General features: G+C 39.3%; 1 protein-coding gene across 1 annotated transcript in view; it reads left to right on the forward strand.

Annotated features, from left to right (window-relative positions):
• Nucleotides 1-25,510, forward strand: part of LOC126474707 (agrin-like) — a 273,963-nt gene that overhangs the window by 76,823 nt on the left and 171,630 nt on the right. Inside the window, exons 5-9 of the mRNA XM_050102185.1 lie at nt 4,770-4,864; nt 8,385-8,499; nt 8,805-9,065; nt 22,647-23,045; nt 23,774-23,926. Of these exons, the coding sequence (XP_049958142.1) occupies nt 4,770-4,864; nt 8,385-8,499; nt 8,805-9,065; nt 22,647-23,045; nt 23,774-23,926 (1,023 nt within the window). The remainder of the gene's footprint in view (nt 1-4,769; nt 4,865-8,384; nt 8,500-8,804; nt 9,066-22,646; nt 23,046-23,773; nt 23,927-25,510) is intronic.

The raw sequence follows: 25,510 nt of genomic DNA on the forward strand, positions 1-25,510 counted from the left end.
TGTTATAAGCAGTGGTTATAAACAACACTTTACAGGTGCTTAATGTTTTGAGTTTATGGCTTCACATATGATGGTATCATGTTGACCAGTCTACAATTCCACTTGTAGAGAAAAATTCATTTACAGGATATAGGGCTGTTGTTTGACCAGATGTGTCAGTCTAGTTCTGAATATCCTCAGTGACAATGTTGAAATATTCAGTGGTAGGTGGTTGAACATCTTCAGGGCTGCTGTGGAAAACTGTGCAGTGCCTTACTTCTGTTTGAAATATCAATGTGGCCTTATTTTGCATGTGATAGTTATCCAAATGCTTGTTCAGTATATTTATTAGAAAATTTATTTATGGATCAATTTAAGCTGTATTTGATGTTTCCTCATTCTGATTTCATTCCTGTTGCTATTGAGGAGTATTCTAATACAACCTCCACTTCTCATCACTAGTTAACTCGTACTTCGGAAAGGGTGGGATGGGGAATATAGGCACTACAATACTATCTATGCAGAATGAATTTTCACTTTGCAGCAGAGTATGTGCTGGTTTGAAACTGTGGTGTCACTGCCAGACACCACACTTGCTTGGTGGTAGTCTTTAAATCGGCCGCGGTCCGTTAGTATACGTCGGACCCGCGTGTCGCCACTATCAGTGATTGCAGACCGAGCGCCGCCACACGTAAGGTCTAGAGAGACTTCCTGGAACTCGTCCCAGTTGTACAACCGACTTTGCTAGCGATGGTTCACTGACAAAATACGCTCTCATTTGCCAAGACGATAGTTAGCATAGCCTTCAGCTACGTCATTTGCTACGACCTAGCAAGGCACCATTACCAGTTGCTATTGATACTGAGAATAATGTACCATCAAGAGCGACGTTCACCATTTATGGATTAAAGTTAAGTATTCCACCAGCTACGTCTGTTTTTTTCTAAATTCTAATTTCCTTGTCCTGTTCCAGACCTCACGCCAGCCTGCATGAGCTAAAACGCGTGCCTTTCGGCTTCCTCTTGTAACCCGGTGTTGGCTCTCCTGGCAACCCACAACAGAAACTACCTGTAGATTAAAACTGTGAGCCATACCAGGACCCAAACTTGGGACCTTTGGCTATTGTGGGCAACTACTTTTCCAACTGAGCTATTCAGACATGATGCAGTACCCACCCTCACAGCTTTAATTCTGCCTTTACCTCATATCCTAACTTCCAGAGTTCACAAAAATTCTCCTGTGTACTTTGCAGAACTAGCATTCATAGAAGAAAGGGTATTGTGGAGACATGGCTTAACTGCAACCTGGATGATTGTGTCCAGAATGAATTTTCACTCTGCAGTGGAGTGTGCACTGATTTGAAACTTCCTGGCACATTAAAATTGTGTGCCACAAGGTATGCAGGAGAACTCCAGTGATGTCTGGAAGGTAGGAGATGACTTACTGGTGGAAGTAAAGCTATAAGGGTGTACTGTGCTTAGGGAGCTCAACCACTAGAGCAATTGCCCATGAAAGGCATAGGTCCCAGTTTTGAGTTCCTGTCAACCACACAGTTTTAAACTGCCAGTAAGTTCCACTGTATATACAGTTAAAGCCCTTAGCAGTTTTTTTCAAAATTGTGTTGATATAATTTACAGCTATATGTCCAGTAGCATATACAAAAGTCTAACTTAAATGCCATTAACAAGGTCTTGTGTGTAACATGGGGTATGTACTCTACTGTGTTACCACGTCAAAAATGTTCAGATATTGAAAGAAGTGAAACAAGTCTACTACTGTATTAGCAAATCTATTTTTGTTTACACTTTTATAAATAGTTATTTCTGCTGCATGTTTCAGACTTTCAGGTAATACACTGATTACAGAGTTAGTTTAGGGACGTTTCTGAAAAATCAGTGAACTGTTTCAAAAAGCCACTTGGTACTCCATTGTACCCAGAATAGTTCCGACATTTCAACAGTAAGATGATTAAATATCACTGAATGGGACCAAAACTAGCTACAAATACCTAAAAAAGATTTTGTTTAGTTGTCATAACAGATGCTGGGCAGTTTTGCTCGTATTCAGATGGTTACATTTACATTTTTTAATGTAGTGAAAGCTTTCATTGTAAAATTATTTCACCAGATGATCTTGCTACTGTTTAACAATCATAATTTACCTCCAGTACTGGTTAATGACACGAGCATATATCCATGGCAACCTTAACGCTGCATAGTCTGGAAAACATAATTGCCACAACCTTTTTAATTTACTGTGTTTCTGTGTGAGATAGTTGCACAGTCCATATTTATTGTATTTTTGAATTACATAGTTTCATACATTCATAATAAACTGGATCGTAAATGTATGACGACAGAATTACAGAACAGAGTTTATTGGTGTCATGATAATACACGCTAGTTGTATTTTAAGAATAATGTGAGCTCTTATCACAATAAAGCTGTCATTATGTAATGTATGTGATAGAACTGCTGACTGGTACATACCTAATTAGGAGGCGAAGCATTAGTACTGGCAATAGGCACATATAAAAATACACTATCCTCCATGTATTGTACAATCATAGAACATTTTATGAGCTCAAATGTAATGAGGTATCTCAAACAGAATGACCTCTTCAATGCCAATCACCTTGCATTAAAAAAAACAGCTCAACACTTTTTCGCATGGCATTCTGAAGGTCAGGAAACAAGGCAGTCAGGGAAGTCCAGTATTTCTCAGTTTTGGAAAATATCACATCTATGCTTATTACAAAAAACACGATCATATGGGCTATCATGTTAAATTTGTGACTGGATTCAGAACATCTTGGTTGACAGGGCACGGTAAGTTATTTTTGATGGAGAGTTTTTGACAGATGTTGAAGAAACTTCAGGTGTGTTTCAGGAAAGTGTGTGGGACTCTTGCTATTGATGCTGCGTAATGTATATTAATGATCTTGCAGACAGTGTTAATAGCCACCTCAAAGTTTCTGCAGATGATGCAGTTATCTACAATGAACCACCAAAGATACTGGTATAGGCATGCATATTCAAATACAGAGATATGTAAACAGGCAGAATACAGCACTGTGGTCGGCAATTCCTATATAAGACAATAAGTGTCTGGTGCAGTTGTTGATCGGTTACTGCTGCTACAATGGCGGGTTATCAAGATTTAAGTGAGTCTGAACGTGGTGCTACAGTCGGCGCACGAGCGATGGGACACAGCATCTCCAAGGTAGCGATTTTCCCCTACGACCATTTTACGAATGTTCCATGTATATAATATCAGGAATCTGGTAAAACGTCAAATCTCTGACATTGCTGCGGCCAGAAAAAGATCCTACAAGAATGGGACCAGTGACAACTGAAGAGAATTGTTCAATGTGACAAAAGTGTAATCCTTCTGCAAACTGCTGCAGATTTCAAAGCTGGGCCATCAACAAAAGTGAGTGTGCAAACAATTTTATGAAGCATCATCATTATGGGCTTTTGGAGCCGAAGGTCCACTTGAGTACGCTTGATCACAGCACAACTCAATGCCTTATGCCTCTCCTGGACCCATCAATGCCAACATTGGACTGTTGATGACTGGAAACATGTTACCAGGTTGGACGAGTCTCGTTTCAAATTGTATCAAGCAGATGGACATGTATGGGTATGAAGACAACCTCATGAATCCATGGACCCTGCATGTCAGCAGAGGACCGTTCAAGCTGGTGGAGGCTCTGTAACGGTGTGGGGCGTGTGCAATTGGAGTGATATGGGACCCCTTATATGTCTAAATATGACTCTGACAGGTGACACATATGTAAGCATCCTGTCTGATCACATGCATCCATTCATGTCTGTTGTGCATTCCGACAGACTTGGGCAATTCCAGCAGGATGATGCAAAATCCCACAAGTTCAGAGTTGCTACAAAGCGGCTCCAGAAACACTCTTCTGGATTTAAAGTCTTCCGCTGGCCATCAGACTCCCGACCATTATTGAGCATATCTGGGATGCCTTGCAACGTGCTCTTCAGAAGAGATCACCACCATCTCATACTCTTATTGATTTATGCACAGCCCTGCAGGATTCATAGTGTCAATTCCCTCCAGCACTACTACTTCAGACATTAGTCGAGTCTATGGTACATCGTGCTGCGGCACTTCTGCATGCTTGTAGGGGCCCTTTACGATATTAGGCAGGTGTACCAGTTTCTTTTGCACTTCAGTGTATAATGAAGTACTGTCTGAAAGAGGCTGCACCGATATTCAGTCATATATTCCTAAGATTTTAAAGTTGTCCAAGAAATGGCATCTCATATACAATTTTTTTTAATGAAAAAGATATAGTATCCCATGGTTACAATATCAGTGAGTCTGTTTGAATCAGTCAGCTCATATCAATACCAGAGTGCAACAATTTTTAGGGTTATAAAACAGAGTGACCACATAGATTCAGTCGTAGGTAAGGTGGGCGGCAGACTCTGGTTCGCTGATAGAATACCAGGAAAATGCAGTCAATCTACAAAGGAAATTGCTTACAAAATACTTGTACAGCCCATTCTAGAACATTGTTGAAGTGTATAGAGCAGAGGAAAGAGGAGTTGGTGGGGAAGATTGAAAAGGAAAGGAAGACCCCAGGATGAGAGAGACCCAACTGTTAGGAGGACAAGAGGAGAAAGGATCTGAACTCTGAACTTTATGTTGGTTTATTATGACATAGTGCAACACAATTCACTTAATTTTTTGATTTTATAAACTATTTGTTTTCTATGAAATTTTAGGCAGCAGCAATATATGTAATTTTCTTCTTGCAGATGGCTGTGAGAACCATAAGTGCAGTCACTATGGCATATGTGAGAGTGATGGTGCTGGAACAGTAAGGTGCATATGTCCAGAGGCCTGTGATGATGTAAGTTATGTGCATTATGTACATTACTTTTTACAAACACTGAAAATAAAAAATAAAAACATATGCATAATAATATTCATCACTGTGTCACTGACAGAAATTCACAGGAAAAATAAGCAAGTTAACCTATTGTGTACCCTCATCAGTGAAACCTGAATATGACACCACTGATTTCATGGCATTGATGACAATTGACTCTAGAGATTCCTAGTGTTGCTCACAATTTTATGTACATGTTTCTCAGATGAGCAGTTTTTTCCTTGTTAATGATGCTATGATATTCAGGAAATTAACTTCGTCTGCAGCATAAGACACAATTTCATCTGTAGAAGTACATTTATCAGTATTTTCTTCCAGGACAACAACTTCCTTTTATTGTTCATGGTGTACTGGCAATTGTAGAACTTCATGGAAATATACTTAGTTGTCTCTAGTATGCACGATGTGGTTGTCATGGGTATCACGTTTTCCTTCTCAAAGCATCTATGCATAAAGCATCTTCTGTCATAGGCATAATCTCTTGCTAATTAGAACCAAGTAAGGTGGTTTAGGCATTAATACACTGGACTTACATGTGGGAGGAGTGGGATCACATCTCCATTTAGCCATCTTGATTGAGGTTTTCCGTAGTTTTCCTAAATCACTGCATGAGCATGCTGGAATGGTTCATTTCAACGGGTCACAGTTGATGTACTTTCTCACCATATCCAGTGTAGCTAGTGTTCCACTTCTAATGACCTCATAGTTCGTAAGTGCCATATTTCTTGTGCTACTTTTTTTTTTTAATAGTTGGAAGGAGCCAACTTATGATGTCAGCGTAGAGTCACTCATTCATTTGTCTCCAAATCAGTGTTTTCTATCTCATTGTAGACTGTTCCATGATGTTTCTATTAAGGAGATGTGTGTGTAAGTTCACCAAAAATTTGTGCAAGCTATCTGTCACTGATAAATTTTGAGAGACTAAGTTCTTACAATAGTTAAATCATTCAACCCTCCCCCCTCTTTATCTCCTCCTCCCTCCTCTCCCCCTCCTGTGGCCTGCTCCTCTCTCTCTCTCTCTCTCTCTCTCTGTCTCTCCCTCCCACCTTCCTTCCCTCCCTCCCTCCCTCCCTCCCTCCCTCCCTCCCTCCCTCCCTCCCTCCCCCCCCCCCTCTCTCTCTCTCTCTCTCTCTCTCTCTCTCTCTCTCTCTCTCTCTCTCTCCCCCCTCCTTTGTCTCTCCTCTCTCTATGTACCTACTTACAAAATCAAAAACAGTCTTTAATACTTTAGTTATCCCTAAAAGTAATGTAATACTATCATTATTCATCTAATGCAGAGACATTTTTGTATGACTTTTTCAAACTAAGCTTATTTTTACCATTGCTTTTGGTATTAAACTGTCACCTGATCCATGACAATGACTATGTTTTCTAGGTCATATACAGAGTGTTTACAAAAATTCTTCAGTGAGTTTGTGTTAGGAATATGTCCTACATTTAATGAACAATTGCAACAAACCTATAGTCTACTATCACCATATACTACAATATTTTTTAACATTTATTCAATTTAGCAGTGTCTAGTTGTAAAAGTAAACATTTTTGGCAGTATAATTTATCAGCTAATTGATCCCTTTACATTTAAATCTATATCTACCTACATACTCTGCAACCCACTGTGAACTGCAAGGTAGAGAGTGCTTCTCATTTTATAACATACGAATGGACCATGAGCTAATACCAGACTGAATCACCATAAATGTACAACCTGGTGACCTGATAATTACTTCTAAGCCACTGCCATTCAGGCATCCTGCAAAATCCCTGTCATAAATATGGCCCTTCTCATTAGTAGGTTAAAGATTTTGGACATGGAGTGTGACTCTAGGTAAATGAAAGACACTCTCTGAAAACACTTTGCTTTATTTAGAAGTCTAATAGCTATTACCTTGACTAACATATCACAGAATGCTACTGTCAAAAAAAAAAAAAAAAAAAAAAAAAAAAACCATTATCTCAATTTTTAAATTCGATCTCTCTGTCACTGCCATTTCATTGACTTATTTTAACATTTTGATCAGTTTGAGTTTGGATTCCGCTGAAATGTTGGAACACGTGAGGCAATATTGACCCTATGACTTATCTTGGTAAAATACAGGGAGCAAAAAGCTATTTACAATTTGTACAGAAGCCAGATGGCAGTTATAAGAGTCGAGGGGCATGAAAGGGAAGCAGCAGTTGGGAAGGGACTGAGACAGGGTTGTAGCCTGTCCCCGATGTTATTCAATCTGTATATTGAGCAAGCAGTGAAGGAAACAAAAGAAAAATCCGGAGTAGGTATTAAAGTCCATGGAGAAGAAATAAAAACATTGAGGTTCGCCGATGACATTGTAATTCTGTCACAGACAGCAAAAGACTTGGAAGAGCAGTTGAACGGAATGGACAGTGTCTTGAAAGGAGGATATAAGATGCACATCAACAAAAGCAAAACGAGGATAATGGAATGTAGTCAAATTAAGTTGGGTGATGCTGAGGGAATTAGATTAGGAAATGAGACACTTAAAGTAGTAAAGGAGTTTTGCTATTTGGGGAGCAAAATAACTGATGATGGTCGAAGAAGAGAGGATATAAAATGTAGACTGTCAATGGCAAGGAAACCGTTTCTGAAGAAGAGAAATTTGTTAACATAGAGTATATATTTAAGTGTCAGGAAGTCGTTTCTGAAAGTATTTGTATGGAGTGTAGCCATGTATGGAAGTGAAACATGGACGATAACTAGTTTGGGCAAGAAGAGAATAGAAGCTTTCGAAATGTGGTGCTACAGAAGAATGCTGAAAATTAGATGGGTAGATCACATAACTAATGAGGAGGTACTGAATAGCATTGGGGAGAAGAGGAGTTTGTGGCACAACTTGACAAGAAGAAGGGACCGGTTGGTAGGACATGTTCTCAGGCATCAAGGGATCACAAATTTAGCGTTGGAGGGCTGCGTGGAGGGTAAAAATCGTAGAGGGAGACCAAGAGTTGAATACACTAAGGAGATTCAGAAGGATGTAGGTTGCAGTAAGTACTGGGAGATGAAGAAGCTTGCATAGGATAGAGTAGCATGGAGAGCTGCATCAAACCAGTCTCATGACTGAAGACAACAACAACAACAACATATTTTAACATATGCTTGTGCAGAATCTCATAGATTCCAGTACTTTACAAGGACAGTTGCCTCACTGTCCTATTGTTGCTTTTTAATTTGTGTGCCTTTGCACTCTGTGTGACAACACTGACTTCTAGTGGCTTCAGTCAATATCGTAACCTTACAACCCCTAAACAAACAAACACAATTTATGTATTTAACAGAAAGGTACTGTGCACATTTTACCGCACAGTGTTGGCTGTAGTAATATGCTGGCATTTGGATTCCTTCTTTTAATAAAAAAAAATGGCAAAAGTCTCATCAACTGCTTCTTAACATTAATAAGAGGAATAGGAGAATTACTTTCATGTATTTGTTTTATTGTACCTGACTTAAGTTTTTCTCTTCCAGTTGGAAGCTCCTGTTTGTGGCACTGACAGCATCACATACAGAAATGAGTGTGAGCTGAGGAGAAGTTCCTGTCAGCTTCAGAAGGCTCTTGCTGTGGCTTATAGAGGAGCTTGTGGTAATAATATATGAAAGATCCTGTACACTCGGAAGTAGAAGCAATTCCACATGAGTTACTAAATCACTTTTGTAACAACAGAATGTAATGAATTGTATTTTCCACATGTGTTGTTTTTTCCTAAGTAATTTAAGATCTTCAACCATGTGAAATCTTTTGCTTAGACTTATATCCTGTCTTTGCTGACTTTAAACTTAGTTTTGTGAACATAAATTGGTGCACTGGTTTGTACATGTACCCAATACAGAGTCCTCATAATAATTTTTGTTTATATCTGATTAATAAATTTGCTTTTCTTTTACCAGATCTGTGTGAAGGCATAAAATGTGAACTTGGTACACACTGTGAATCAGGAAAATGCACTTGCGTTAGCAACTGTACCAACAGTAGCTTGTCACCTCTCCAGCGATCAGAACCAGTCTGTGCTTCAAATGGGCAGACATATGCTAATGAGTGTGAAATGAGACATGCCTCCTGTTCTCAGCCTGTTGGCTCATCACCTCTTAGGGTTGTTTTCTTTGGAGAATGTAGAGAACGAGCTGGTTACACAGCAGCAGCAATCCTAAGTGAGTGTAAAAATGTTCTAAAAGTATTATGAGTAATAATGCTGGGTACAGTGTGTATATCATAATAGAACAAAATCAAGATCTAGCCTCATTGGTATGGCAGGCCTGTTAATCCTATTTATTCATTGGAAACCTATCCTTTGATTTATTAGTAAGTATGTGGATCCAACAATATATGAGCCTTGAAAACCTGAGAAGTTAAGTAACAGAAGGAGCTGTCACTTACTCAATGTTAACGACATTCAGGTCAGGCACTGTGCCACAGTTCAACCCATTTTCTGGTCAATGTTATCAGTACCTTGTGACCACTTGGTTTTCCTTGGTTCTTGTCTTTCTCTGATGTAGGAGTTTTCTTCTTCCTCTTCTCTTTCTTTAAAAGAAAGTCAAATCTTGGGATTCAACCTTGTTTCTAACTTTATGATGTCCATGTTTTAGCTACTGAACATTAATGCTGTTTGAGACAGAAGTGAGAAACATGTTGAATTTCCAGCTTTTGGAAATTTGAATTCTCAAGTCCTAGACGAGAAAAATTATATATAAGACAGAAAAAAGATAATAACTAAATGAGAGGACTAAAAATAAAATAATCTTCTTCCTACTTTACAGATTGACTGTTTTTTTTCCAGTTCATCTTTTTCTTAGTCTTCCAATTCTTGCCTTTCCTTGAGGTGGTATTGCATTGCTTCCGCCAGACCATCTGTCATTGTGTGTATATGTTGTGGTCATTTCTCTCAATATTTATTTATTTTGTCATTTATTTTTCTTTCCACTCTTCTTCATCTCTAACACAGTAATTATGTTCTGTATCTAACTGTGTGCAACCTTTTACTCTTTTAATAAATCTCTTTTCTGTGATTTAAGTTCTACTTGCATAATTCCTATTGTATCTTGTTACTGCACACTGAAACTGATAGAGCTATAACATTTTCAAACCTGAGCAGAGTACTCTTCCAGTCTAAGATTTCGACAGGCTGTTGAGAGATTTTTTGGATGAACATAGATAAAACCTTTGATCTCACAAAATTCAGTCACACATATTTACCTTTATACCTAGAAGACAAAAACCTGTTAGTTAAATAGGTGCAGACTATGAATAGCAAGAAATTTGTTAATGTCAAATATAAATTTAAGTTTTAGGAATTATTTTCTGAAAGTATTTGTGTGGGTTGTAGCCACCATGGATGATAAACGGTTCAGACAAGAAGATAATAGAAGCTTTTGAAATATGATGCTACATGAGAAAGTTGAAGATTACATAGGTGGATTGGGTAACTGATGAAGAATTACGGAATCAAACTGGGGTAAAAAACTATGGTACAACTTGAGTATTAGGAAGGATCAGTTGATAGGACACATCCTGAGGTATCGAGGTATCATCAGTTTGGTAATGGAGAAAAGTGGGGGAGAGGGGGCAGGGGGATTTGTAGTGGGAGATGAAGGCTTGACTATAACAAGCATGTTACTGTAATTATTCAGAAGTGAAGAGGTTTTCTCAGGATAGACTAGCATAGAGAGCTGCATTAAACATCTCTTCAGAATGCAGACTATAACAACAAAAAACTACAGTAGTAGTAATAGTAGTAGTAGCTGGACTCCTGTCTATATATCATCTACATGTAACATATAGTACCATAAAAATTATGTACAGTATTTTATAAACAGCAAAATTACATAAGCTAAAAAGAGAGAAAGAGAAATTTTTGGTTTGCATGGAGGGTTAAGGTTCTTTCAAGCAAATGTACTTACAAAGACCATGGTTAAAAGAAAGAAAGAGGCAATTTTTTTATTTGTGTGGAAGATTGAGTTTCATTTATACATCTATATCTATACTCTGCAAACCATCTTGAGGTGCATGGCAGAGGGTATGTCCCATTGTGCCAATTATTAGGGTCTCTTCCTATTCCATTCATGTATGGAGTGTGGGAAGAGTGATTGTTTGAATGCCTCTGTGCATGCACTAATTTTTCTAATCTTATCCTCATGATCCCTATAGGAGCGATATGTAGGGGGTTGTAGTATAATGCTACAGTAATCATTTAAAGCCAATTGTGAAACTTTGTTAATAGACTTTCTTGGGATAGTTTATGTCGGTCTTCAAGAGTCTGCCAATTAAGTTCCTTCTCTGTGACAATATCCCACAGATTAAACAAATCTGTGACCATTCATGCTGCCCTTCTCTGCATATGTTCAATATCCCCTGCTAGTCCCATCTGGTAAGGGTCCCATACACTTGAGCAGGATTCTAGAACCAGTCACATGAGTGATTTGTAAGGAATCTCCTTTGTAGACTAATTTCACTTCCCCAGTATTCTACCAATAAACCAAAGCCTACCACCTGCCTTACCCACAACTGAACCTATGTGATCATTCCATTCCATATCCCTACAAAGCTTTACACTCAGGTATTTGTACGAGTTGGTCGATTCCGACACTGACTCATTGATATTATAGTCAAAGGATATTACATTTTTTTGTTTTGTGAAGTGCAAAATTTTAAATTTCTGAACATTTAGAGCAAGTTGCCAATATCTGCACCACGTTGAAATCTTATCAGTATTCAACTGTATATTTATGCTGCTTCTTTCCGATAGTACTTCATTATAGATAACTGCATCATCTCCAAAGACCCTGATTTTACTGTTAATATTGTCTGAAAGGTCATTAATATACAACATGAACAGCAAGGGTCCCAACACACTTGGCTGGGGCACACCCAAAGTTACTTCTACATCTGATAATGACTCTCCATGTAAGATAACATGCTGTGTCCTTCCTACCAAACAGTCCTCAACCTATTCACAAAGTTCACTTGATACCCCATGTGACTGTACTTTTGACAATAAGCTTAGGAGTGGTAATGAGTCAGATGCTTTCTGGAAATCAAGAAATGCTGCATCTACCTGGTTGCCTTGATCCAAAGCCTTCAGTATGTCATGTGAGAAAAGTCCGATTTGGGATTCACATGATCGATATTTACGAAATCCATGCCTTTTGGCATTGAGGTGGTCATTCCCTTTAAGATACCTCATTATGTTTGAGCTCAGAATATGTTCTAAGACTCTAGAACAAATCACTGTCAAGGATATTGGACAGTAGTTTTGCAGATCACTTCCACTACCATTCTTCTAGAAGTGTATGACCTGTGCTTTTTTCCAAGAACTGGGCACGTCTTTTTGAAGGGATCTACAGTAGATTATAGTTATAAGAGGGGCTAACTCAGCTGCAAATTCAGTGTAGAATCTGACAGGGATTTCATCAGGGCCTGTAGCTTTGTTCAGTTTCAACTATTTCAGCTGTTTTTCAACACCACTGACTCTAGTAGAAAGGGCATTCAAAAAGTTTTTTTTATTTTTTGCAGGAGGATAATGAAAATTTTTGTGAACATATTTGGAACATTTAGCTATACATTGAGCCTACTCAGTGTAGCCTCCATCAGTTGTGAGACATCTGGCCCAACGTTCCTTCCATGATGTAAATGCACTTTGGTAAAATTCTAGGGATTGACTTTTACACCATCTCTTGACACAGGAAATAAGGTCTTTCTCACTATCAAATGTTGTACCATGCAGGTGGGCTTATAGATGACCAAAGAGGTAAAAATCAGACAGAGCTCGGAGTGTAGGGAGGATGAGGAACAGTTTTCCAACCCACGATTTTCTCCTGCGTCATAAGGACTGTATGGGGTTTGGCATTGTCATGGTGTAGTCTGATGAGCTGACCCTGAAGCTGTGGTCTGTGCATCTTGATGGCACATCACAGCTTGTCCAATGACAAATAGTAATGGTCCCGGTTGATTGTAAAGCCAGGTTCCAAAAAGTCAATGAAAATGACACCACACTGATTCCAGAAAAAGTAGGCCATCACATTTTGGCCTGCTGTTTGTGAAAGTCTTGGTTTCTTCTTCCGGGGGGAACCCGGATGATGCCACTATGGATTGGGTTTTGCTCTCAGTTTCATACAAAAACAACTATGTTTCGTCCTGGGTAAGGACGCCATCAAAACACTGTTTCCACTCTTCAGTAAAGGTCTTCATGAGACCCTCGCACACATGTCCAGCAGAGAGAAATCACCTTCTTTAAACCTCTGCAACCACCACTGGATCCTGCTGCAATCTACTGTGTCCTCCCCATAAACAGGGAGCAACTTCCTGTGAATCAATGTGGCAGAGTCATCACCGGTCTTGAAGAGGAACTCCATCACCGACCATTGTCTCAAGCTGACATCTACTTCATGGTCCATTGTGGCTCACATGTAGATAAAGGAAAATACTTTTATATACCAACTTATAGCTAAATGTTCCAAGTATGTTTACAAAAAAATTCATTCTCCTCCTGCAAAAAATAATAAAATTAGGGACAACTGTGCAAAACTTTTTGAACACCCTTTTTACTTATTTCATTCATATTTTCAGTGGGACAAGGATTAAATTGTGGCAATTCTCCTGGATTTTCCTTTGTAAAGGAACATTTGGCTTTTGCTTTGCATCCTCAGTTTCAGTTTCTGTCTCATTCACTAGGTACTGGACACTAACTTTGGTGGCACTAACAGCATTTACATGCAACCAGAATTTCTTTGGATTTTGTGAAATGTCATTTGACAATATTCTGCTATGGCAGATGTTGAAGGCATCACACATAGCTCTCTTGACAGCCATACATACTCCATTCAGCATCTCTCTATCTGTAACTCTATGCTATGTTTTACACTCGTTATGGAGTAATCTGTTTCTTGATAAGTTTCTTTGCAGTTACTGTGTACCATGGAGGTTACCTCCCATTATGAACTGTTCTACTAGGTAAATATCTGTCCAGTGAATGGTCAACTATTCTTTTAAATATGAGCCAGAGTTCCTCTAAATGCTCCTGCCGTGTGCTGAAAGTTTCAAGTTGCTCATTGAGGAATGACACTACTGATTTTTTTTAACTAGTTTACTGAACATATATATCTTTCTACTTGTTTTAGTTATCCTTTGTACTTTGGTAATCATTGTTGCCACAGCCACATCATGGTCACTGATACTAGTTTTGGTGTGGACATCCTCAAAGAGGCCAGGTCTATTTGTTGCCATTAGATCAAGATATTTCCATCATGAGTGAGGTTCCTAACTATTTGTTCTAGGTAGTTTTGAAACTTCAAAGTTTCTGGTTCAGTCCTTCCAAGGGCCACGATCAGTTCTGGGGACAATGGTGCAAATTATGAGCTTCGTTGGAACTCCGCATGCAAGTCTGGTCTTCTCAACCTGTTCATTTCCAAGCACATGTGCTTCTCCATGGGAAACAGAATATTTCACAAAATGGAAGCAATGTCCGGAAATATATATATTTTTGTAACTCACCTCAATAACTAAAAAAATAACTCTTCAGTTCAAAGCTATTACTGAAATTGTGAAATTGAATTACTGGCTAGTACTTATCTTCAGGAGATGAAATATGTTGCACTTTCAAATGACACATAAAAAAGTGAACAATACTATCCTAGGCTTCAAAACTATTTTACATGTCTCTCTCGAAACTACTAAGTACAAGTTGTGCCAAAAGAGATGATTCATTTCCATTCAGCACAGCCCCAGGGGTATGCACTGGATATACACCACAGTGGTTAGACCTAGGATTTCCTATGGGGCCGTAGTGTGGTGGAAGAAGGTAGAACAGTGGGTTGCTGCTAAAGAGCTTGCTAAGGTGCAGAGAGTGGCCTGCTTAGCCATAACGGGCAGAATTAGCAGCACACCAACCGCTGGAGTGGAAGCCATGCTGGACATGCCTCCACCTTTGGGTTAAGATGGAGGCAGCAGCTGGGGCATACAGACTTAAAACTGGCCAAAACTGGGTCTCATTTGGATATCCAGAATCACACACTAACATAGTGAGTGAGGTAAATATAGGTATGGCTGGGGAAATGCCCGTTGACTATATAATAACTCCTAACTGCTTTGGCAAGCCTTACAACATAATAATTGGAAGTAGGGAGCAGTGGGAGAAAACAGTTCAACACCGTACTGGGGACATCGTTTGGTTCACCAATGGGTCAAAAACAGAACAAGGCGTTGGGCAGGGTTGAACGGGATTCAGCCAAGACTGGAGAGCAGCATCTCTCTAGGGAAACTGGCCTCTGTATTCCAAGCCGAAATTACTGCAATCTGGGCATGTGTGGAGGAGAATATGAGTAGGCGCTACAATGATCGTAGCATCTACATCTATTCAGACAGCCAGGCAGCCCTGAAATCATTTAGAATAAAAAATTGGCCAAGCTTGAATAGGATTAGTGCTCTGAGGGTTCAGTACAAACTAAATTGTGTATAGACAATTCATCCATTCCAGGAATTGAGAATCTTGATTTTTTTTTTTCCTTCGAAATTGATACAGGCAAGATATCAGTCCTGGGGATGCCAAGATTTTCGAAAATGTTTTAATTTCAAGTTTGAAGTCAGATGACAAGTCAGAAAAGAATTTTTTTGTGTGTCTGACATAATTACAAATTAACATTTTTTTTACTCTGAAATCTGGCTTTCTGCCAAATTTCATGATTATAGATCAATGGGAAGATGGGAAGTACCCTATAGGACAGTGAGTTTGTGAGTATCAAAATATGAGGCATAAATGGGTAAACGAAACAATGGAAACTCCACATACGAATATCAACAATGTAGGCAGCTCAAGCCAGACTTCTGGCCTGAGGTGCCAGAGTTGGTGGTCATGTGCCTGTGAAACGTGCTTGCTTGTGTGTATGAATGGTGTCTGTTTCTCTTTTGCTGATGAAGGCTGCGGCTAAAAGCTTTGTGTATGTGTCTTTTAATTGTGCCTGTCTGCAACTTAACGTGTCTTCATTATGGTAAATAGCAGTCTGTCTTTTCGTACATTGTTGACGTAAATGGCAGTATCTTTTTGTTGTATTGATTTAGAAGCTTAACAATTTTGCACCGCCAAGGGCCATAGATCTCAGTATGTGACATAAATTTCAAGCTGATATGTCTACTACAGTTAAAAAATACATTTTTTATATGTATCATTACAAATTAACAATTTTCAAATTTTTTGCACTGGTTGTACTGTGCAACCTTGCTTCTTACCAAATTTCATGATTCTGGGCATATGGGAAGTACCCTGTATGTTTTGAAGAGTGAGTTTACAAGTATCAAAATATGTAACATAAATTGTCATATCTTTTGATTGCATTGACTTAGAAGCTTACATTTATTATACCACCAAGGGACCAAATTTCAACTTGATATGTCTATATGTTCATGAGAAAAAGAATTTTTAACTGACAGACAGACAGATAGGTGGACAAAAAAGTGATCCTATAAGGGCTCTGTTTTTATTGATTAAGGTTTGGAGCCCTAAAACATATATCTATATGACAAAGACATATATGAAACATTAGAAATCATTAAAGTTCAATATGACCACCCCGCAAGTCAACACAGAGAGATCACGTTTCAGCTGTTAGCCAAGAACATGTTCTATAGTTCATCAGATGTAACACTGTTAACTGCTTCCACAGCCCAGTTGTGCAGCTGACTCAGTGCGCTGATGTTAATCCTGTACAAACTATATCCAATGATGTAACACCATCCCACCAGTACACAACTCTAATTGTTGATGAAATAAATCTCAGGTGAACATCTTGGTGTGAGTGTACAAAGGACACAATATTTCGGCAATCAACCTTGCTGCCATCATCAGGTGTGCTGATGTACTGCCAAGGGACAGCAAGCGTGAGGTAGATACCAGATTCCTCCTCCCCCTCCCTCGGGCACTCCTTCCGCTGTCCGCACCACGGGTGCTCTCTTGGCCATCCGCGCCAGTGTTCGACGCCTAGCTTGCGGCCCAGCTCCTGGGTGTTCCCTTGTAGGTCTGCACCCAGGGAGGTTTGCCAGCATCGTTTGAAGGTTCCTCCCCCTGCCCTCAAATTCAGTACATTCTGGGATATTTCTATCTTCTCCTTAACCTGGGTAATGGCTGGTTCCCAAGCTTGGTTAAGGGAATAGCTGCTGTCACAATTCAGTTCAGGTTTTCTTACTCTGATCTCTATAGCTTCTTTGATGATACAGTCCCAAGATTTTGAAGTCTGTGTTAGGACCTTGGACTTGTCATAATCCATGCCATGAAATTCTGACAGGCAATGCTCGGCGATTGCAGACTTATTAGGCTGTTGCAATCTCGTGTGCCGTTGATGTTCAAGACACCGGTCTTCAATTGTGCAAATTGTCTGACCTATGTATTCCTTACCGCATTGGCATGGTATTTTGTAAACCCATGATTTACGTAAACCAAGATCATCCTTAACACTGCCAAGAAGTGCTCTGGTTTTAGTTGGAGAGCAGAATATGGTTTTTACTTGATATTTGCATAAAATGCATCCAATTTTTCCCAAAAAGTCCCCACAAAACGGAATGAATGCCATGGCCATGTTTTCCTCAGGTTCTTCATTAGTTTCTGCCAGTTGTGTTGCGAGTGTTGGCTGTAGAGCATCCTGTATTTTCCTTTCCTTATAACCGTTCCTCAGAAACACTTAATTCAGATGGGCCAATTCTTGTTGGAGACTGTCCTTGTCAGAGAGAGTGTGAGCACTGTGTACAAGAGCTTTTGGCATGCCATTCTTCAGAGCAAGGTGGTGGCAGCTGTCCACGTGTAGGTATAAGTTGGTGTGAGTTTTCTTTCTGTACATGCTGTGCCCCAACCTGCCGTCATCTCATGTTTTGACAAGAAGATCCAAGAAGGGGAGCATCCCATCCGATTCTACTTCCATAGTGAACGTGATACTTTCGTGTCTTGAGTTGAGATGTGCAAGAAATTCCATCAGCTTGTCTCGTCCATGTGGTCAACTAACAAATGTGTCGTCCACGTATCTGAATAAACAGGTAGGTTTTAGATGCGCTGAGTCCAAGGCTTGTTCCTCGAAATGTTCCATGTACGTGTTAGCAATGATGAAAGAGAGAGGACTCCCCATGGTAACACCTTTGGTCTGCACACAGTAGTCACTGCCAAATAGAAAATATGTTGATGTTAGAACATGTATGACCAGATCGGTGGTTTTCTCATCAAACTTCTGGCTGTTGAGTCCCAGAGATTCAGGTAACAGAACCTAGTAAACAGGGAAACCACGTCGAAGCTCACAAATATGTCAGATTCCTTAATGTGAGGTGGTTAAGGCATCCCAAGAAATCTGAAGAGTTATGGCTATAGTGTGGGCATGTCCTCATGTGATGGCTGAGCAGCTCCTTGAGGTACTTGGCAAGAGGATACATCAGGGCACCAATATTGCTGACAATAGGACATAAAGAGACGTGTTCCTTGTGAATTGTCAGTAAGCCATACAGCCTCAGAGGATCAGGGGCCCTGGGTCGTAACTTCCTTGTGACCTCTTCAGAGGGCCATTTCTCCAGTATACATTCGAACTTGGATAGCTGTCTTCTGGCGGAGTTCTTTTGGGCACAGATGCGTGGGGCCAATGTGACACCATCAACCCAATCCCAGGTGCAGGAATTGAAGCAGTTGGCGAGTTCTCCTCCAGCTACATCTACAACTCGCCGCTTCAGTTCTGAAGATAGGGGGAAACAATTATCAATCTCACAAACATAGAACTGGATAATGAAGCGATCTCCATTCTCAAGAAAGGATTGAACTTTGCTCTGACACCTAAAGATGCATCCATCACTGACATCATTAGTGCAATTGAACAGACAGTGGCTCGACTCCCACTTGAGGCAGTGGAAGAGGTGCGTCGTGAAACCTGCAGGGCCATAACTAGAACTAGACCTATGAAACCGAATATTTCCAAAAAAGAGAGGGTGGCCATCCAGATGCAAAAAGAAGATCCAGACATAGTGGTCTTACCAGCAGACAAGGTTAACACTATGGTAATCTTGTCCTACCAGGATTACACCAGGAAGATGCGGGACCTGCTAGATGGCACCACATACCGCAAGATTTACACCAATCCTTCCGAGTGTGTCAAAAGAGAAACTTTGGCCCTTCTCAAAGATTCCGGCTTCCCTGAATAGGTCACAAAGAAGTTACAACCCAGGGCCCCTGATCCTCTGAGGCTGTACGGCTTACCGAAAGTTCACAAGGAACACATCGCTTTATGTCCTATTGTCAGCAATATTGCTGCCCCAACATATCCTCTCCCCAAGTGCCTCAAGGGTACTGCTCAGCCCTCACATGGGGACATGTACACACTATATCCATAACTCTTTGGATTTCTTGGGAGGCATCAATCACCTCACATTAAGGAATCTGACATACTCGTGAGCTTCCACGTGGTTTCGCTGTGTACTAAGGTTATGTTACGTGAATCTCTGGATCTCATTGGCTGGAAATTTGATGAGAAAACCACAGATCTGTTCAGACATGTTCTAACGTCAACATATTTTCTATTTGACGGTGACAACTACTAGCAAACCGAAGGTGTTACTATGGGGAGTTCTCTCTCTCCCGTCATTGCTAACATGTACATGGAACATTTCTAGGAGGAAGCCTTGGACTCAGTGCATCTAAAACCTACTTGTTTCTTCAGATATGTGGATGACACTTTTGTAATTTGGCCACATGTAAGAGACAAGTTGATGGAATTTCTCACACATCTCAACTCAAGATACAAGAATATCAAGTTCACTATGGAGGTAGAATCGAATGTGATGCTCCCCTTCGTGGACCTTCTCGTCAAAACATGAGATGACGGCAGGTTGGGGCACAGTGTGTACAGAAAGAAAACTCACACCGACTTATACCTACACGTGGACAGCTGCCACCACCCTGCTCAGAAGAACGGCGTTCTAAAAACTCTTGTACACAGAGCTCATGCCCTCTCTGACGAGGACAGGTTCCAACAAGAATTGGCCCATCTGAAGTTTGTGTTTCTGAGGAACAGTTATAAGGAAAGGAAAATCCAGGATGCTCTACTTCCGACACTCACAACACAACTGGCGGAAACTAATGAAGAACCTGAGGAAAACATGGCCATGGCATTCATTCCATTTTGTGGGGCCTTATCGGGAAAAGTTGGATGAATTCTACGCAAATATCAAGTAAAAACCGTCTTCTGCCCTCCAACTAACACCAGAGCACTTCTTGGCAGTGTTAAGGATGACCTTGGTTTACGTAAATCAGGGGTTTACAAAATACCATGCCAATGCGGTAAGGAATACATAGGTCAGACAATTCGCACCATTGAAGATTGATGCCGTGAACACCAATGGCACATGAGATTGCAACAGCCTAATAAGTGTGGAATCTGCGAGCATTGCCTGTCAGAATTTCATGGCATGGATTATGATAAGTCCAAGGTCCTAACATAGATTTCGAAATATTGGGACTGTATCATCAAAGAAGCTATAGAGATCAGAGTTATAAAACCTGAACTGAATTGTGACAGCAGCTATTCCGTTAACCAAGCTTGGAAACTAGCCATTACCCAGATCAGGGAGAAGATAGAGGTATCCCAGAATGTACTGACTTCGAGGGCAGGGGGAGGAATCTCCAAAACCCCACTGGCAAACCTTCCTGGGTGCTGACCTATGAGGGATACGCAGATGCTGGGCCACAAGCCAGGGATCGAACCCCGCCGTGAACAACTGAGAAAGTTCCCGCAGCGCAGACGGCAGAGGGAGCACCCGAGGGAGGGGAGGGGGAATCTGATATATACCTCACATCTGCCGTTCCTTGGCAGTACATCAGTTTACCTGATGATGGCAGCACGGTTGATTGCCAAAATACTGAATTTTTATTTTATTTAATAATATTTACTGTTCTACCAAAAGTAATGTCATTGCAGGAAGTAAATTAACTAAGTTTGCAACAAGAAAGTGATTTGAATGCATAAATTCACTGGAAATAATATGTGGAAATTGAGGAAGTGTAAACCTGAAGAATCAACGATTGATTTGAAACTAGCTGCTGCTAAATTTGGGCCCATAATTCCAATCACATCTATTGATGCACTTGCATCTTTAGAGTGTGTAGAATTGTCATTGAGCAAGCTGAGCACTTAAACCAGAGGCAAACTATTCCACTCAGAATCCCCTTTAGGCTGTGTGTTTGATATCATTGTCAAGTATGAAACTCGCTCTGATTCCTTCTGATGCAGTTTTTATATCTGTAAAGGTTATTAGTCACTCAACTTTTGACATTAAAATGCTCCACTCCTCATGCCGATAGTGTTGGATTTGGTAAAGGTATGTTGAGCTTTGTATATAACAATAAATGGAAATTACAGCCAAGATGGAATAAGAAGATCCCTGACAGCTTGCAGCACTGTTACCAGCTTTCAGTATGAAGCGCTAATAGCCGCAGGTGAGAACAGCATCTATATAAAAAATTGTGACAATCCTGAGTCATTTCCATAGAGACATTTATGAAATTGTGTTATGTTACTGCTTAAGGTAGCCGTGTGAAGCTGCCGCGCCGAACCCACTGCAGCTGTCAGGGATCAACTTAACCAACTCACCTATGGTACAGGGTGAATCAAAAAGGACTTTACAATTTTGCAATTATATGTAAATTTATTGAGACAACTTACAGAATCAGTAGACATGTCATTTTGTAGCAAACAATCTCAAGTTTCACATAAAAGTGTCAAGTGTCATTTTGATTTGATATGTCTTCCATTTGTGATGCGGCACACATCCCACTCGTAGTCAGTTTCTTCTCATACTCTTTGTATCAAATCGGGTGTAACTTGTGCATTGGCAGTGTAGATTTGGTATTCTGCAGTTGTGGGTGTTCACATGCCACTGATATGAATGTTGACTCATCGTCGAAGATTATTGTTTTCAGGTATGTCTTGTTGCCCTCTTTCTGATGTAACATTTCCACACAGAATTCCCCACAAGCTACCTTACCTGCATTACTAATGTGCCGCACCATTGTGAATCTATCTATCTGCTTTCAAGTGTAAACATCTATGCAGTACTCACCAAACAGTCTTTTGTGGAGTATTAGTCACGCAAGACACATGTCTCGTTGATTTTTGTAAACTGCAAGTAAAGCTCTCCCTAACCTGTACAACATAATCATCAACATGCAGGTGACTTGGTGATTTATCATGTCACAGTGAAAAACCTGTCTTAACAAAGTTCTTGTGCCAAGAGTAAATTGTAGGCCTGCTTGGCGATTCCTCAGCATATTCAGTGTGGATTTTACACTGAACAGTTGTTGAAGAGTTTGTTTCATGAAACTAAAACACATGACAAGCATTCTCCATGCCATTGAAAGGAGCCGCTTGAACTGCGCACTACACTGGCACTCCTGGTGGCAGAATGGGGTACGATGCACTACATGAATCAAACTTGAGGTTGTTTGCTACAAAGTGACACATATACCAATTCTGTAAGCTATCTCAAATAAATTTCTATACCTTTCCAAAGTTGTAAAGTCCTTTTTGACTCACTTTGTATTAGTCAGGAATTTCTGTAATGTTCATACTTGCATAGCTTACTCATTTTGGTATGTATAAATGTTTGATGTTGCATTGGTGATTATTGCCTGTACACATAACTAACACATGTTGTCTTCTGTGTATATTCTTGCAAAATATGGCACCTTTGACACTAATTCCACAAAATTTATTTCTTTTCTCTAGCGACAATGACAACACCTTCATTTTACCAAAGTCCCGTCCGTCAGAAGATATTCATAGTTAGTGAAAATGAAAGAATGTTGCATCATGAAAATAGCATTTTGAGCAACTCAGTCAATCAGGAGAGGAAAAATAACACCAAGATGTTCAGCCTGTTGATGAAACCAGGACTTGCCAAGGAGGAAATGTGCCAAGATGTGAGATGTGATTTTGATGCTAAATGTCAGATTGGATCTGATGGTCATCCACACTGTGAATGTGACTTTAACTGCAAACATTTGCAAAAGGGAGAGCCAGTATGTGCTTCAGACAAACGTGTATATCCATCCTTGTGTGAAATGAAATTGGAGTCTTGTATGCGTAAAGAAGAACTAAGATTACGACCAATGGATCTCTGTCAAGGTTGGTCTTACAATAAATATCTATTGCTTTATTCTACATTTGTATCTTTCAGAAGACACGAGGTACTCTGTCAGTAGAGTAGTTAGGGATGACCATTCTTTGTTCAAAACAATACATTTTATGTTTGGATTGTGGGATCACATGACAGAAACTGTTATGTATTACAGACTGTGCAGACCAAAGAGAAGACAATAAGGATTTTTCCTGTTCTCAAATCATATCAATATTTTCATCCTTTACTTTCAGTGAAAGATGTACAACAAAATCTCTCTGGAGATTCATGTTTCAACACTTCCACGGAAGTTATTTTCTTTCTTTTGCATAGAAAAACAATTGATCCAAGCTGACTCCTAAAACTGGAAAAATCTTTTTTTCTTTTGCATATTTAGTTCACTTCCTTCGTCATCTGTCCCTCTTGTTCTTCTTTACTTCATTCCTTAATATTCTTCTCTATCTCTGTGGGTCAGATCCTCTGTTGCGTATTTACTTTTGTAACTCATATGTTCATTGAAGAACATTGTTATAAATAGCAGTAGAGAAACAAATGATGTAATTCCATCTAATTGTTAGTAATAAAAGTCATGCTGCTGTCTTTTCATAAAATACACTTCAGACTGATAAGCACATAGTCATTTGATTTTTTATTAAAGAAAAACAGATTATCATTGGAATTGCATGCTTTACATATCAAAAAAGGAGTTGCAAACAGTAAAATGAAATGCTTGCAGGAATGAAAGTTAAGCCATGCAATGGTGCACCCCCTTTGATGAATCCCATTACTGGTATGGCATATGATTGTGGCAGTGGCCCTTCAAGGCAGGACTGTCCTGCTGGCAGTTACTGCCACCAGACACCATACTTTGCTCGCTGCTGTAAGAAGGGTAAGATTAATGGCCAAACTGTTTAAAATTCTATTCATACATCTCTGGTGTCAGTTATCAGACATATTATAAATGGCAAACCTATTCTCATTGTTTCCTAATTATGAAATAAACAAGAAATGGATTTAATGAAGTCGTGTAGGTATAAGGTCATCATGTGTCATAACTGTTCATATTAGATGCATTCACTTTCATACATAACCTCTTTTATATTGGCCTGTGTTGCTCATATGCAGTAAATACATTTGAACTTGTGATTTACATGGTGTTACTGTCAAATAATACAAAAGTCTTACAGTATCTGGAGTACATAAATTACCGTACATTTTTATGGTAGCTGAATTTGGACATCGTAGTAGAAAAACTATTTTCTGAATCTTCTCTACCGATTATGAAACTGTTACTGAGTAATATAAATACAAATAATAATTATGACTGAACATATTTATGTATATTCTGAAAATAAATGTAACTATGTCTTTGTATAAGAATTAAGAATAAATTATTTGTCTAAGCTTTTGCAGCTGTTCCATACAACTTAAAATGTTGTGAACTGCTAGGACCCATTATTTTTCAAATCTCCTCCACCTCAAAATTCAAGTAGGGCGCTACTGAAGAAAGTAACACCAAGACAAAAATGTTGGATTGAAGAAGGTTTGAGCAATGGTGCAGTCTAGCAGATCAGGATGTTTTTGATTGAAAGAATAAATTGTTTGTATCTCTCACAAAACTCTGTAAAATATTCTACTCATGGTTTAGTTCCCTAAAAATGTGGAACACACAGTCAGTTTAACTCCTTTCAAACACTACCTTCTGTAAAACTATCAACAAATCATTTTTCATTATTAAATGTAAGCTGTTATCATACCTGATGCAGAGAGTTCACAGCTATAAATTGGAACTAAGTAAATTAATAATAAAAGTAATTACAAAAATGAAGCTAAATTGTAGTAGATGGACGTGAAAACTGTAACAAAATTTGGATGGTTCTTCAAAAATTTTCTGTCATATTATTTCATTTTAATTGCAAACCAATTATGATGTAGATTTAAACATCTAATACTGGACATACACTTCTGTAAATTTTTGCCTTCTGCATTTCATTCTGTTTGCCGTAACCTTAGATAATTAATAAGAGGCAGATGTATCAGGCTTTCTTCCTGTAAAGATTTTAATAGCTTACAACTGTTTTGTGTTTCCTAATAAGTTAAAATGTTTACATGCAAGTCATTTAAATACCAACAAAACATTTTAACTGCAAAGGAGAGACATTCCTACAAAGAATTTACCTGCGTGCAGTTCAGGTCCGTGCTGCAGGTTTTTCGTGGAAATGGCAGGATAAAATCATATCAAGTGTCTCATCTTAATATGTAACTTACTTATCAATATATTTAACACAGTGGTTACACAGAGTAGTATAATGGTTATAGAATAGATAATCACAAGTTTTGACTTTCTGGCTACTGTTTGCTTGATGGGCCAGCTGCATAATCACTTTGTGCTGTATTTTCATTTTCTTTTTGAAGCTGCCATATCTCTTGCATTTGCCTCACATTGGACTTTTTAGGCCTTTTGGAGTCCATT

Source organism: Schistocerca serialis, chromosome 4, assembly GCF_023864345.2.
Source record: "Schistocerca serialis cubense isolate TAMUIC-IGC-003099 chromosome 4, iqSchSeri2.2, whole genome shotgun sequence".
Lineage (NCBI taxonomy): Eukaryota > Metazoa > Arthropoda > Insecta > Orthoptera > Acrididae > Schistocerca > Schistocerca serialis.